Below are 14,001 nucleotides of genomic sequence, written 5' to 3'. Positions count from 1 at the left end.
AATTCAGCTAGTTTCTCAGCCGATGGTAGCTTCGTCAGTGCTATAAAGTGGGCCTGTTTAGAAAACAGGTCTAATACTGTCCAAATATAACGATGTCCTTTGCTGACTGGCAGTTCTCCCACAAAGTCCATAGCTACACATTCCCAAGGCCTGGTAGGTTCTGCTACTGTCTGTAACAATCCCATAGGCTTCCCTCCTCTCGATTTATTTCTGGCACAATCATCACATTGAACAACATGATTCTTTATGTCCTTCCTCATTCCTGGCCACCAACAATGTTTTGCTATTGCCTTTGTTGTTTTGGTAATTCCTGTATGACCAGCGCTCTGGTTGTTGTGAAAACGATGCAGAATCTTAATCCTTAATATTGCTGGGATATACAGTTTCTTGTTTACAAACCAAAATCCCCCCTTCTGGTCCCCCTTTTCTGCGTTGGACGCGATCCATTGATCTCCTTTATAAGACTGTTTTAGTTCATTTCCCCAGTTATCTTCCCCGCCGAGTTCGACAAAAGCCGTGTCCTCCTTTTGGGTTTGTGCTCTTGTCCTGACAGCTAAGCCCCATTGTTTGTCAGAGAATATTGTCCCCTCCTTTGCTGTGGTTAGGCCTTCGTGTTGAGGCATGCGTGAAAGAGCATCTGCCAAGACATTCTGTTTCCCTTGAAAAAACTTTAATTGGAAATCGAATCTGCTGAAGTATTGCGCCCATCTGATTTGTTTGGGGGACAATTTTCTAGGAGACTTTAAATACTGTAGGTTCTTATGGTCAGACCAAATTTCGAATGGGATTCCGCTTCCTTCGAGGAAGTGTCGCCAGCATTCTAAGGCTTTTAATATGGCTAATGCCTCTTTTTCCCATATTGGCCAACTTTTTTCAGTTTCGCTGAACTTCCGTGACAAATATCCACAGGGTTTTAAGTTCCCATTTTGATCCTTTTGCAATAGCACTGCCCCGTACGCACAGTCTGAGGCATCGCAATGGATTATGAAAGGGCTCCTGATATCAGGGTGTTTTAGGATGGGTCCTTCAGTGAAGCATTCTTTTAAGGTCTCGAATGCCTTTTGGCATTCTGGCGTCCAACTCAGTTTGGCGCCGGGAGCTTTCACTTTTGCTGTCTCCCCTTTCCCTTTTGTTTTTAAAAGTTCTGTAAGGGGTGCGGTTATTTGTGCAAAGCCTTTTATGAAGGGTCTGTAAAAATTTGCAAACCCCAGAAATGATTGTAATTGCCTCCTTGTTTGAGGCACTCCCCATTCTTTCACATCTGCTACTTTAGCTGGATCCATAGCTAACCCTTCTGGAGACATCCGATATCCCAGAAAGTCAATTTGAGTTTTATTAAATTCACATTTGGACAGTTTTGCGTACAGCTTTGCTTCTCTTAGTCTCTGCAAAACTTCCCGGACCAATTTTACGTGCTTTTCCTTATCTTCAGAAATGATCAAGATATCATCAAGGAATATGAACACCCCTCTGTACAATAACGGGTGTAGTATTTCATTTATAAGCTGCATAAAGCAGCCGCTTCCATTTTTTAACCCGAAAGGCAAAATTTCGTATTCAAAATGGCCGAATGCGCAGGAAAATGCGGTTTTCCAAGTATCCTCCGGTTTGATCCTTAATTTATGATACGCTTCAATTAAATCAAGTTTAGTAAATATGCTCCCTTTCTTCAATACGGTAATTAAATCCTTGACTAAGGGCATAGGGTATTTATTGTCCTTGGTAATTGCGTTTAAATTTCGATAATCAATACACAATCTTAGGGAATTGTCTTTCTTTCTCTTAAATAACACTGGAGCCCCGAGAGGAGAATTAGATGGCTTAATGAAGCCTCGAGCCAGGTTTTTATCAATGTATTTTCTCAATTCCTCCTTCTCTTGCACAGACATGGGATACACTTTTGGTTTTGGTAAGTCTGCTCCTGGGGTTATTTCAATCCCTACTTCTATATTTCTTTTGGGAGGCAATTTACTGGCCTCTTTCTGATTGAAAACATCCGCAAAGTCTCTGTATTCAGGTGGCAATAGCTGTGGGTCTATTTCCCCTGCTTCGTCTTCCTCGTCCTCCTCTTCTGCAATTTTGCTTATCTCCCATTGCATCTGCTGTTCTTTAAATGCTAAGCTTTTTCCTCTCCAATCTACTTCAGGATTTGCTTGTTCGAGCCATGGTATCCCCAATATTACATGGTAAGTGGCAATAGGGGCTATCACAAAGGATATTCTTCCTCCCCATTTGCCTATTTTGCATGGAACTCCCCGTAATTCCTTTGTAGATACTTCCCCAGCAGCGACTGATCCATCTAGCTGCGAAAATGCAATTGGGGAGTCAAGTGCCATCTGCTGGCATTTCAGCGCTCCTGCTAATTCTGGGGTTATAATGTTCCTAGAACACCCGCAGTCTACAAACGCCTTGCAGGTGGCCCGATTTTCTAGCCCCGAGAGGCAAATTGGTACTACTATCATGCGTTTGTCCCGACTCACCAATCTTTCCGAAGATTCTGGGGCCTGCACCTCCTCCTCCGCACGCCTCCCGGTTGCTGGCTTGGGCTTTGGGGCTTTTGGCGGCTCCCCCTTCCGGGCCCAGCATTCTGCTGCTCGGTGGCCCGTCTTCCCACATACAAAGCATCCCGGTTTAGGTTTGTTGTCGTCTCCTCTGGAGGGAATCCCCGGCCTCCCTCCGGGTTTTTCTTGCTTCCTCGTTTCTCCTCGACCTCTCGCCACCGGTCTTTGCTGGCCGCTGCTGCTCCTGAAGCGCTTTACTTGGGCCAGGGTGGATTCGACGCGCCCCGCTAGTTGAATCCATCCCTGGAGCGTCTCGGGGTCGTCTCTGTGCGCGGCCCAGCTGAAAATCTCGGGGCGTAGTCCCTCTTTAAATAGTTCCACTTTGGTTACTTCAGACCACTCCGGTACCCTTTCCGCGAGGTGGAGGAATTCCTCTGCGTACTCGGGCACCGTTTTGTCCCTCTGTTTTATTCCTTTCAGCTGGTCTCGAGCCCTCAATTGCTCTAGCCGGTCTCTGAACCGGTTTTCCAGTGCGGCGAGGAAGCGGGGCACTGACCTCAGGCATGGGTCGTGTCTGGCATGCAATTGCACATACCAGCTGGCCGCTCCTCGCTTTAGTGTGTTGCCGATGGCTCGAACCCTGCTTGCTTCGGAGGGAAATGTGTGTGCGTTGTCTTCCATGTATCCTCTAATGCTAATTAGAAAAAAGTTCAGTTCATCTGATTCCCCTCCATATTCCAGCTTGAGATCTTCCCTTCTAGGCATCCATTCTGCAGCCCTTTGATGTTGTCTGGGCGGCATGGGGAAGGGTTGCATCAGGTTTCCTCGGGCGGCTCCTTGGAACACGCCGCGCCCCACTCCGGTGGTCATTCTGCGCGGCTCCTGGAAGTCTGCCGCCGCTGTCGGCTCTTCCGCCCATCCGCATACTGGCCTAGCTGTAGCCCCCTCATCTCGCCTTTCCTCGTCGTACGGCACATCCTCCTCCTCTTCCTGGACCCCCCGCTCCTCTCCGCCTTCGTCTGCGAATCCACTGGACCCGATCCCTGGCCCCAGTGGCCTTTCCACCCCGACGCCCATTCGGGGGGTTGGGAGCTCTGTTGGAGACGGCGGCCTCAGAGTTCCCAGGGCTCGCTGACGCTCCACTTCTCGCGCCATTCTGTCCCGGAACTCCAGCTCCTGCCAGTATTCCTCATCTCCCTCGTCCCTTGCCGCCACGGGACTCTGCGTTGACGCTCGCTGGCCCCTCTGGCTCCAATCTCCTTCTTTGCTTGGTTCTCTCTCGGCGCCATATCGGCTGGCCTCCTTCTGGAGATTCTCTTCCAATAATGGCACCAATCTCCCCACGGTTTCCGACAGCCTGGATAAATTAGTTTCCAGGATGGATAACCGCAGGGCCACGGTCTCCGGCATACTTCCTCCAGATCCCCAACTGGTTTCTGCAGCTGCAGAGACGCCTCTTCCGAGCCTGGGAATTCTCTGGGTCACGCCGTTCGGCCTGGGGTACCCCGTAGAGGAGGCTATGGCTTGCAGCGTTTCTTCTCTCTTCGGCCGGGCCCCTTGCAAAGGCCTCTCTGCCCCATTTGGGCTTTGATCTTCTTCCTCGCTCATTATCACTTCACTGCGAATTCCGCAGGAGGGTGAGAAATGGGATTCTCGACTTTAATGTCAGGCTTACTTCAAAGGACCAGTCTGAACGCAGATCAAAGACAGCTGCTCTCAAACACAATCTTTATTGAAGAATACATGACTTTGGAAAAGTCGAGAATGACCTAATGTTTACATACATCTAATTTTATCACTTCTGATGCAACGTAATATCACACGCAAATATCATCATCAAACCCCACCTTCTGGATCACATTTCCACCAAGGTTTCTATCCCCCCCACACTACAGCAATTATAATTGTTTATACTTTCACCCCTGAGTTCCCAGGCTCATTTTATCTTCTCCCGCCAGGTGCTCGCATGTTTATGTTATGAAGCCAGATTCAGGGCTTGGAAATTCAGCCCTGGGATCTGGCTGCATGACAAACAAATATACGTACAGATTGATTAGTACTTGGGGTCCTTATTCTAAATGGATTGCGTTTGCGGTACCAACAAATATACGTAAAGACTTATTAGTTTTTGGGGTCCTTCTGCTAAACTGAGTGGAGTTCAGACTTAATTGACCCCAATAATTTTAATTTAGACTATAATCAATATCTGGACCAAATTTGGTCCTGATTCCGCAAAGACTTATTGGAGTTTTTGGGGTACAAACAAATATATGTACAAATTGATTAGTTTTTGGGGTCCTTATTCCAAACGGAGTGGAGTTTGGACTTAAGTGATTCCAATAATCTTAAATTAGACTATAATCAATATCTGGTCTTAATTTGGTCCCGATCCCGTGAAGACTTATAGGAATTCTTGGGGAACAAACAAATATACGTACAGATTGATTACTTTTTGGGGTCCTTATTCCAAACGGAGTGGAGTTTGGACTTAAGTGGTGCCAATAATCTTAAATTAGACTATAATCAATATCTGGGCTTAATTTGGTCCCAATCCCTAAATTACTTAGAGGGATTATTGCGGTACAAACAAATATACGTACAGATTGATTAGTTTTTGGGGTCCTAATTCCAAACAGAGTGGAGTTTGGACATAAGTGACCCCAATAATTTTAAGTTAGACTATAACGCATGTGTGGACCAAATTTGGGTTCGATTCGTTTATGATAAATGGGAATTTTTGTGGTACAAACAAACCAACGCGCCACTTCCGGCTCACTTCCTTCCAGGTGGAGAAGTCCCTGCAGCGCATCCAGGGGGGCCAGCAGAACGCGATGTACACGTCCCAGAGCAGCGTGGCCAAGAAGGTGGGCGGGGTCCCCGGGTGGCAGGCCCTGCTCAGCGCGGTGGGCTTCCGCCTCAACCCCGGCGGGCCCTCCCCCACTTCCACTTCCTGCTCGGAGGGAGGGAAGAGGAAGGAAGCGGCCTCCTCCCTGCCGGCCGCCGTCTTCTTCCCCACCAAGGACCCCGGGGACCGGCTCCAGCAGTGCAGCAGCACCCTCCAGGCACTCCTGGGTAAGGGGAAGTGGGAAGAGGAAGAGGAAGTGGGGAGGAAATGACTTGGAAGTGGGGAGCAAGTGGAGGGTGGAAGTGGAAGTGAGGAGTTGAAGGACATGAAATGGAAGTAGAGGAGGAAAAGGAAGTAGGAAGTGGGGAGGAAGTGGAGGGAGTAAATGACATGGAAGTGGGGAGGAAGTGGAAGTAGGAAGGGGAAGTGGTGAGGAAATGACATCGAAGTGGGGAGCAAGTGGAAGTGTGGAAGAAGTGGGGAGTGGAAGGACATGAAATGGAAGTAGAGGACGAAGAGGAAGTAGGGGAAGTGGGGAGGATGTGGAGGGAGGAAATGACATGGAAGTGGGGAGGAAGGGGAAGTAGGAAGGGGAAGTGGGGAGGAAGCTGGGAGGAAATGACATGGAAGTGGGGAGGAAGGGGAAGTAGGAAGGGGAAGTGGGGAGGAAGCTGGGAGGAAATGACATGGAAGTGGGGAGGAAGTAGAGGAAGGGGAAGTAGGGGAAGGAAGTAGAAGTGTGGAAGAAGTGGGGAGTGGAAGGACATGAAATGGAAGTAAAGGAAGAAGAGGAAGTAGCAAGGGGAAGTGGGGAGGAAGTGGAGGGAGGAAATGACATGGAACTGGGGAGGAAGTGGAAGTAGGAAGGGGAAGTGGGGAGAAAGTGGAGGGAAGAAATGACATGGAAGTGGGGAGCAAGTAGGAAGTAGGAAGTGGGGAGGAAGTGGAGGGAGTAAATGACATGGAAGTGGGGAGGAAGTGGAAGTAGGAAGGGGAAGTGGGGAGGAAGCGGGGAGGAAATGACATCGAAGTGGGGAGAGAGGGAGGAAGTGGGAAGGAAGTGGAAGTGTGGAAGAAGTGGGGAGTGGAAGGACATGAAATGGAAGTAGAGGACAAAGAGGAAGTAGCAGGGGAAGTGGGGAGGAAATGGAGGGAGGAAATGACATGGAACTGGGTAGGAAGTGGAGGGAGGAAATGACGTGAAACTGGGGAGGAAGTGGAGGGAGGAAATGACATGGAACTGGGTAGGAAGTGGAGAGGGAATGGATGTGGGAGGAAGTGGAAGAGGATACGAAAGGAAGGGGAAGTCAGAGGAAGTGGGGGAAAGGAAGTAGGAAGGAAGAGAAAGTGGAAAGGAAGAGGCTCTGAGGAGGAAGTGTGGAGGAATGAAATGAAAGTGAAGGTGGAAGAGGAAGTGAGGAGGAAGCAGACGTGAGGAAGTTGGGAGGAAGAAGAGAGGAGGAAGTGGGGAGGAAGAGGAAGTGGGGAGGAAGTGGGGAGGAAGTAGGGAGGAAGAGGAAGAGGAAGTGGGGAGGAAGTGGGGAGGAAGAGGAAGTGGGGAGGAAGTGAGGAGGAAGTAGGGAGGAAGAGGAAAAGGAAGTGGGGAGGAAGAGGAAGTGGGGAGGAAAACATGCTTTCCAAGGGGGAAACCCTCCTGTTTCTTTTTGGGGCGGGGAGGAAATACCGACCTCACTTCCTCTCCCTCTTCCTCTTCCTCTCAGGGCTCCCTGTGTCGGCCTTGCAGGCTCTGTGCAAACTCACCTCGGCCTCCGAAGCCGGAGAGCAGCTCATCAGCCAGGTATTGATCCCCGATCCCTTACATCTCCATCCCATTGATCGGTTATATTGATTGATTAGCTGTCTGTTTTATATATATATATATATATATATATCTCTCTTCCTTCCTTCCTTCCTTCCTTTTTCCTTCTTTTTCTGCTTCCAAAACAAAAGGCTGTGAGGAATATGGTGGGAATGGTAAGTCAGGCGGGATGGAACATATAGATTGATATTATGTTTATATTATTTTTTTATTATCATTACAATTATATTATTATTATTACTATCATATTATTATTATTATTATTGCTGCTATCATATTATTATTATTATATTTTATGACACAGCAAACAAGATAGATATGCTGGATTTCGTATCACAAAATCATATTATTTTTTATTTTTTATCATATTGTACTATTTATTATCATTACAATTATATCATTATTATTATTATTACTATCTTATTATTATTATTATTGCTGCTATCATATTATTATTATTTATTTTATGACACATCAAACAAGATAAGATACGCTGGATTTCGTATCACAAAATCATATTATTTTTTTATTTTTTATTATATTGTACTATTTATTATCATTACAATTATATCATTATTATTATTATTACTATCATATTATTATTATTATTATTGCTGCTATCATATTATTATTATTATATTTTATGACACAGCAAACAAGATAAGATACACTGGATTTCGTATCACAAAATCATATTATTTTTTTATTTTTTATTATATTGTACTATTTATTATCATTACAATTATGTTATTATTATTATTATTATTACTATCATATTATTATTATTATTATTGCTGCTATCATATTATTATTATTTATTTTATGACACAGCAAACAAGATAAGATACGCTGGATTTCGTATCACAAAATCATATTATTTTTTTATTTTTTATTATATTGTACTATTTATTATCATTACAATTATATCATTATTATTATTATTACTATCATATTATTATTATTATTATTGCTGCTATCATATTATTATTATTTATTTTATGACACAGCAAACAAGATAAGATACGCTGGATTTCGTATCACAAAATCATATTATTTTTTTATTTTTTATTATATTGTACTATTTATTATCATTACAATTATATCATTATTATTATTATTACTATCATATTATTATTATTATTATTGCTGCTATCATATTATTATTATTTATTTTATGACACAGCAAACAAGATAAGATACGCTGGATTTCGAATCACAAAATCACAAGTCGAACACTTCCCATTATATTATTATTATTACAATTATTATTATTATTATTATTATTATTATTATTATTATTATATTTTATGACACAGCAAACAAGATAAGATACGCTGGATTTCGTATCACAAAATCACAAGTCGAACACTTCCCATTATATTATTATTAGTAGTAGTATATTATTATTATTAATATAGCGTAATGTAAGCAGAATGCATGGACATGACGGCCTCTGGGATTCCAAAACTCTCCTCTCTATTACAATTATTATTATATTATTATTATTATTATTATTATTATTATATTTTATGACACAGCAAACAAGATAAGATACGCTGGATTTCGAATCACAAAATCACAAGTCGAACACTTCCCATTATATTATTATTATTACTATATTATTATTATTGAAGACTTCCCAAGTGTCTATCATATTATTATTATTATTACAATTATTATTATTATTATTATTATTATTATTATTATTATTATATTTTATGACACAGCAAACAAGATAAGATACGCTGGATTTCGTATCACAAAATCATAAGTTTAACACTTCCCAAGTGTCTATCATATTATTATTATTACAATTATTATTATTATATAATTGTTGTTTTGTATATTATTATTATCATTATTTTGCCTGGACATTACATAATATAATATAATAACAACACTAATATGTAATAATATTATATTATTATTATTATTATTAGTAGTAGTAGTAGTAGTATATTATATATTATTCTTATATTCTTATATTATGCATCATCCTTATTATTTTATTATTATATATTATATTATACTATATTATTGTTATATTATTATTATTAGTAGTAGTAGTAGTAGTAGTATTCATATAATATGATATAATAATAATATATAATATAATAATTTTATTATGCTTATATTCTTATATTATGCATCATCCTTTTTGTTTTATTATTATGTATTATATTATTCTATATTATTGTTATATGATTATTAGTAGTAGTAGTAGTATTCATATAATATGATATAATAATAATATATAATATCATCATATTTCTTATATTATTCTTATATTCTTATATTATGCATCATCATTATTATATTATTATTATTATTATTATTATTATTATATATTATTATTAATATAGCGTAATGTAAGCAGAATGCATGGACATGACGGCCTCTGGGATTCCAAAACTCTCCTCTCTATTACAATTATTATTATTATTATATTATTATTAGTAGTAGTAGTAGTAGTATTCATATACTATAATGATATAATAATATATAATATAATAATATTTATTATATTATTCTTATGTTCTTACATTATGCATCATCATTATATTATTATTGTTATATTATTATTATTAGTAGTAGTAGTATTCATATAATGATATAATAATATATAATATAATATTTATTATATTATTCTTATGTTCTTACATTATGCATCATCGTAATTATTTTATTATTATATATTATATTATATTATTGTTATCTTATTATTAGTAGTAGTAGTATTCATATAATGATATAATAATATATAATATAATATTTATTATATTATTCTTATGTTCTTACATTATTTTATTATTATATATTATATTATATTATTGTTATATTATAATATACTACTTCTAACAATAATATAACAATAATATAATATAATATATAATAATAAAATAATTATGATGATGCATAATATCAGAATGTAATAATAATATAATTATTATATAATATATTATTATTGTATCATTATATGAATACTACTACTACTACTAATAATAATATAACAATAATATAACATAATAATATAATAATGATGATGCATAATGTAAGAATATAAGAATAATATAATAATTTTTATTATATTATATATTTATATTATATCATTATATTATATGAATACTACTACTAATAATAATATAACAATAATATAATATAATAATGATATGCATAATATTATTATTAATATAGCGTAATGTAAGCAGAATGCATGGACATGACGGCCTCTGGGATTCCAAAACTCTCCTCTCTATTACAATTATTATTATTATTATTATTATTATTATTATTATTATTACTATTTTTCCCAGACCCTGCCCATGACTGCCAACTGTCATTTCAGCTCCACCAGGTGCTGGTCCACTTCCAGGTCGGGGAGAAGGACCCGGAGGCCATTTCCTCTTCCTGTACTTCCACTTCCTCTTCCACATCCACATTATTCTTATGTTCTTACATTATGCATCATCGTAATTATATTATTATTATATATTATATTATATTATTGTTATATTATTATTATTATTAGTAGTATATTATTATTATTAATATAGCGTAATGTAAGCAGAATGCATGGACATGACGGCCTCTGGGATTCCAAAACTCTCCTCTCTATTACAATTATTATTATTATATTATTATTATTAGTAGTAGTAGTATTCATATAATGATATAATAATATATAATATAATATTTATTATATTATTCTTATGTTCTTACATTATGCATCATCATTATATTATTATTGTTATATTATTATTAGTAGTAGTAGTAGTATTCATATAATGATATAATAATATATAATATAATATTTATTATATTATTCTTATGTTCTTACATTATGCATCATCGTAATTATTTTATTATTATATTATATTATTGTTATATTATTATTATTAGTAGTATATTATTATTATTAATATAGCGTAATGTAAGCAGAATGCATGGACATGACGGCCTCTGGGATTCCAAAACTCTCCTCTCTATTACAATTATTATTATATTATTATATTATTATTATTAGTAGTAGTAGTATTCATATAATATAATGATATAATAATATATAATATAATATTTATTATATTATTCTTATGTTCTTACATTATGCATCATCGTAATTATTTTATTATTATATATTATATTATATTATTGTTATATTATTATTAGTAGTAGTATATTATTATTATTAATATAGCGTAATGTAAGCAGAATGCATGGACATGACGGCCTCTGGGATTCCAAAACTCTCCTCTCTATTACAATTATTATTATATTATTATTATTATTAGTAGTAGTATTCATATAATATAATGATCTAATAATATATAATATAATAATTTTTATTATATTCTTCTTATATTATGCGTCATCATTATATTATTATTGTTATATTATTATTATTAGTAGTAGTATTCATATAATGATATAATAATATATAATATAATATTTATTATATTATTCTTATGTTCTTACATTATGCATCATCGTAATTATTTTATTATTATATATTATATTATATTATTGTTTTAACAATAATATAATATTAATATTAATAATAATAATATTATTATTAGTAGTAGTATATTGTTATATTATTATTATTAGTAGTATATTATTATTATTAATATAGCGTAATGTAAGCAGAATGCATGGACATGACGGCCTCTGGGATTCCAAAACTCTCCTCTCTATTACAATTATTATTATTATTATTATTATTACTATTATTACTATTTTTCCCGGACCCTGCCCATGACTGCCAACTGTCATTTCAGCTCCACCAGGTGCTGGTCCACTTCCAGGTCGGGGAGAAGGACCCGGAGGCCATTTCCTCTTCCTGTACTTCCACTTCCTCTTCCACATCCTCCTTCCAGGTCGCCATCAGCGTCCAATTATGGCGACTTCCCGGTTGCCACGAGTTCCTGGCCGCCCTCGGTACGTGGTATTTAATTAAATTATTTTATTATTTTATTATTTTAATTAATTATATTAATTAATATAATTAATTAAACAATATAAAAATTATATTTCTATGTTTTTTATTATTATTATTATTATTATTATTTTCCAATTCCTATTTCTCAGGCTTCGACTTGTGCGAAGTGGGTCAGGAAGAGGTCATCTTGAAGACGGGCAAGCAGGCCGGGAGACGACCCTTGACCTTTGCCCTCCAGGCCCTCATGGCCCTCTTCGGTAATTCCTAATTTTGAAAATTAAGTTCTAATATCACAATTTTATTTTATTATTTTATATTTGTTCTTCATTATTTTTATTATTTTATATTTTATTATACTATTGTATTATGTTTTATTTTATATCATATTATTGTATATTATTTTTGTTTTTAGTTTATTATATTATTTTTATTGTTATTTTATTGTATTATGTTTGTATTACATTATAGCATAATTTTGTATTTTAATTAATTTATTATTTTATTTTATATTATATTGTATATTACTTTTGTTTTTAATTTATTTTACTATTTTTATTATATGATTTTATTGTATTGTTTTTAATTTATTATATTATTTTTATTGTTATTTTATTGTATTATGTTTGTATTACATTATAGCATAATTTTGTATTTTAATTAATTTATTATTTTATTGTATATTATATTGTATATTATTTTTGTTTTTAATTTATTTTACTATTTTTATTATATGATTTTATTGTATTGTTTTTAATTTATTATATTATCTTTATTGTTATTTTATTGTATTATGTTTGTATTATATTATAGCATAATTTTGTATTTTAATTAATTTATTATTTTATTTTATATTATATTGTATATTATTTTTGTTTTTAATTTATTTTACTATTTTTATTATATGATTTTATTGTATTGTTTTTAATTTATTATATTATTTTTATTGTTATTTTATTGTATTATGTTTGTATGACATTATAGCATAATTTTGTATTTTAATTAATTTATTATTTTATTTTATATTATATTGTATATTATTTTTGTTTTTAATTTATTTTACTATTTTTATTATATGATTTTATTGTATTGTTTTTAATTTATTATATTATTTTTATTGTTATTTTATTGTATTATGTTTGTATGACATTATATCATAATTTTGTATTTTAATTATTTTATTATTTTATTTTATATTATATTGTATATTATTTTTGTTTTTAATTTATTTTATTATTTTTATTATATGATTTTATTGTATTGTTTTTAATTTATTATATTATTTTTATTGTTATTTTATTGTATTATGTTTGTATTACATTATAGCATAATTTTGTATTTTAATTAATTTATTATTTTATTTTATATTATATTGTATATTATTTTTGTTTTTAATTTATTTTACTATTTTTATTATATGATTTTATTGTATTGTTTTTAATTTATTATATTATTTTTATTGTTATTTTATTGTATTATGTTTGTATTACATTATAGCATAATTTTGTATTTTAATTAATTTATTATTTTATTTTATATTATATTGTATATTATTTTTGTTTTTAATTTATTTTACTATTTTTATTATATGATTTTATTGTATTGTTTTTAATTTATTATATTATTTTTATTGTTATTTTATTGTATTATGTTTGTATTACATTATAGCATAATTTTGTATTTTAATTAATTTATTATTTTATTTTATATTATATTGTATATTATTTTTGTTTTTAATTTATTTTACTATTTTTATTATATGATTTTATTGTATTGTTTTTAATTTATTATATTATTTTTATTGTTATTTTATTGTATTATGTTTGTATTACATTATAGCATAATTTTGTATTTTAATTAATTTATTATTTTATTTTATATTATATTGTATATTATTTTTGTT

At 34.1% G+C, this 14,001-nt stretch overlaps 1 protein-coding gene across 1 annotated transcript in view; it reads left to right on the top strand.

The window, feature by feature from the left end:
• The window catches only part of LOC134294603 (tetratricopeptide repeat protein 28-like), a 103,867-nt gene that overhangs the window by 85,522 nt on the left and 4,344 nt on the right, over positions 1-14,001 (top strand). The window contains 5 exon segments of the mRNA XM_062966176.1: positions 5,288-5,573; positions 7,068-7,144; positions 7,297-7,320; positions 11,941-12,100; positions 12,251-12,358. Of these exon segments, the coding sequence (XP_062822246.1) occupies positions 5,288-5,573; positions 7,068-7,144; positions 7,297-7,320; positions 11,941-12,100; positions 12,251-12,358 (655 nt within the window).

The sequence above is a fragment of the Anolis carolinensis genome, unplaced genomic scaffold (genome assembly GCF_035594765.1).
Source record: "Anolis carolinensis isolate JA03-04 unplaced genomic scaffold, rAnoCar3.1.pri scaffold_17, whole genome shotgun sequence".
Lineage (NCBI taxonomy): Eukaryota > Metazoa > Chordata > Lepidosauria > Squamata > Dactyloidae > Anolis > Anolis carolinensis.
This window is presented reverse-complemented; position numbering and strand designations above follow the sequence as displayed.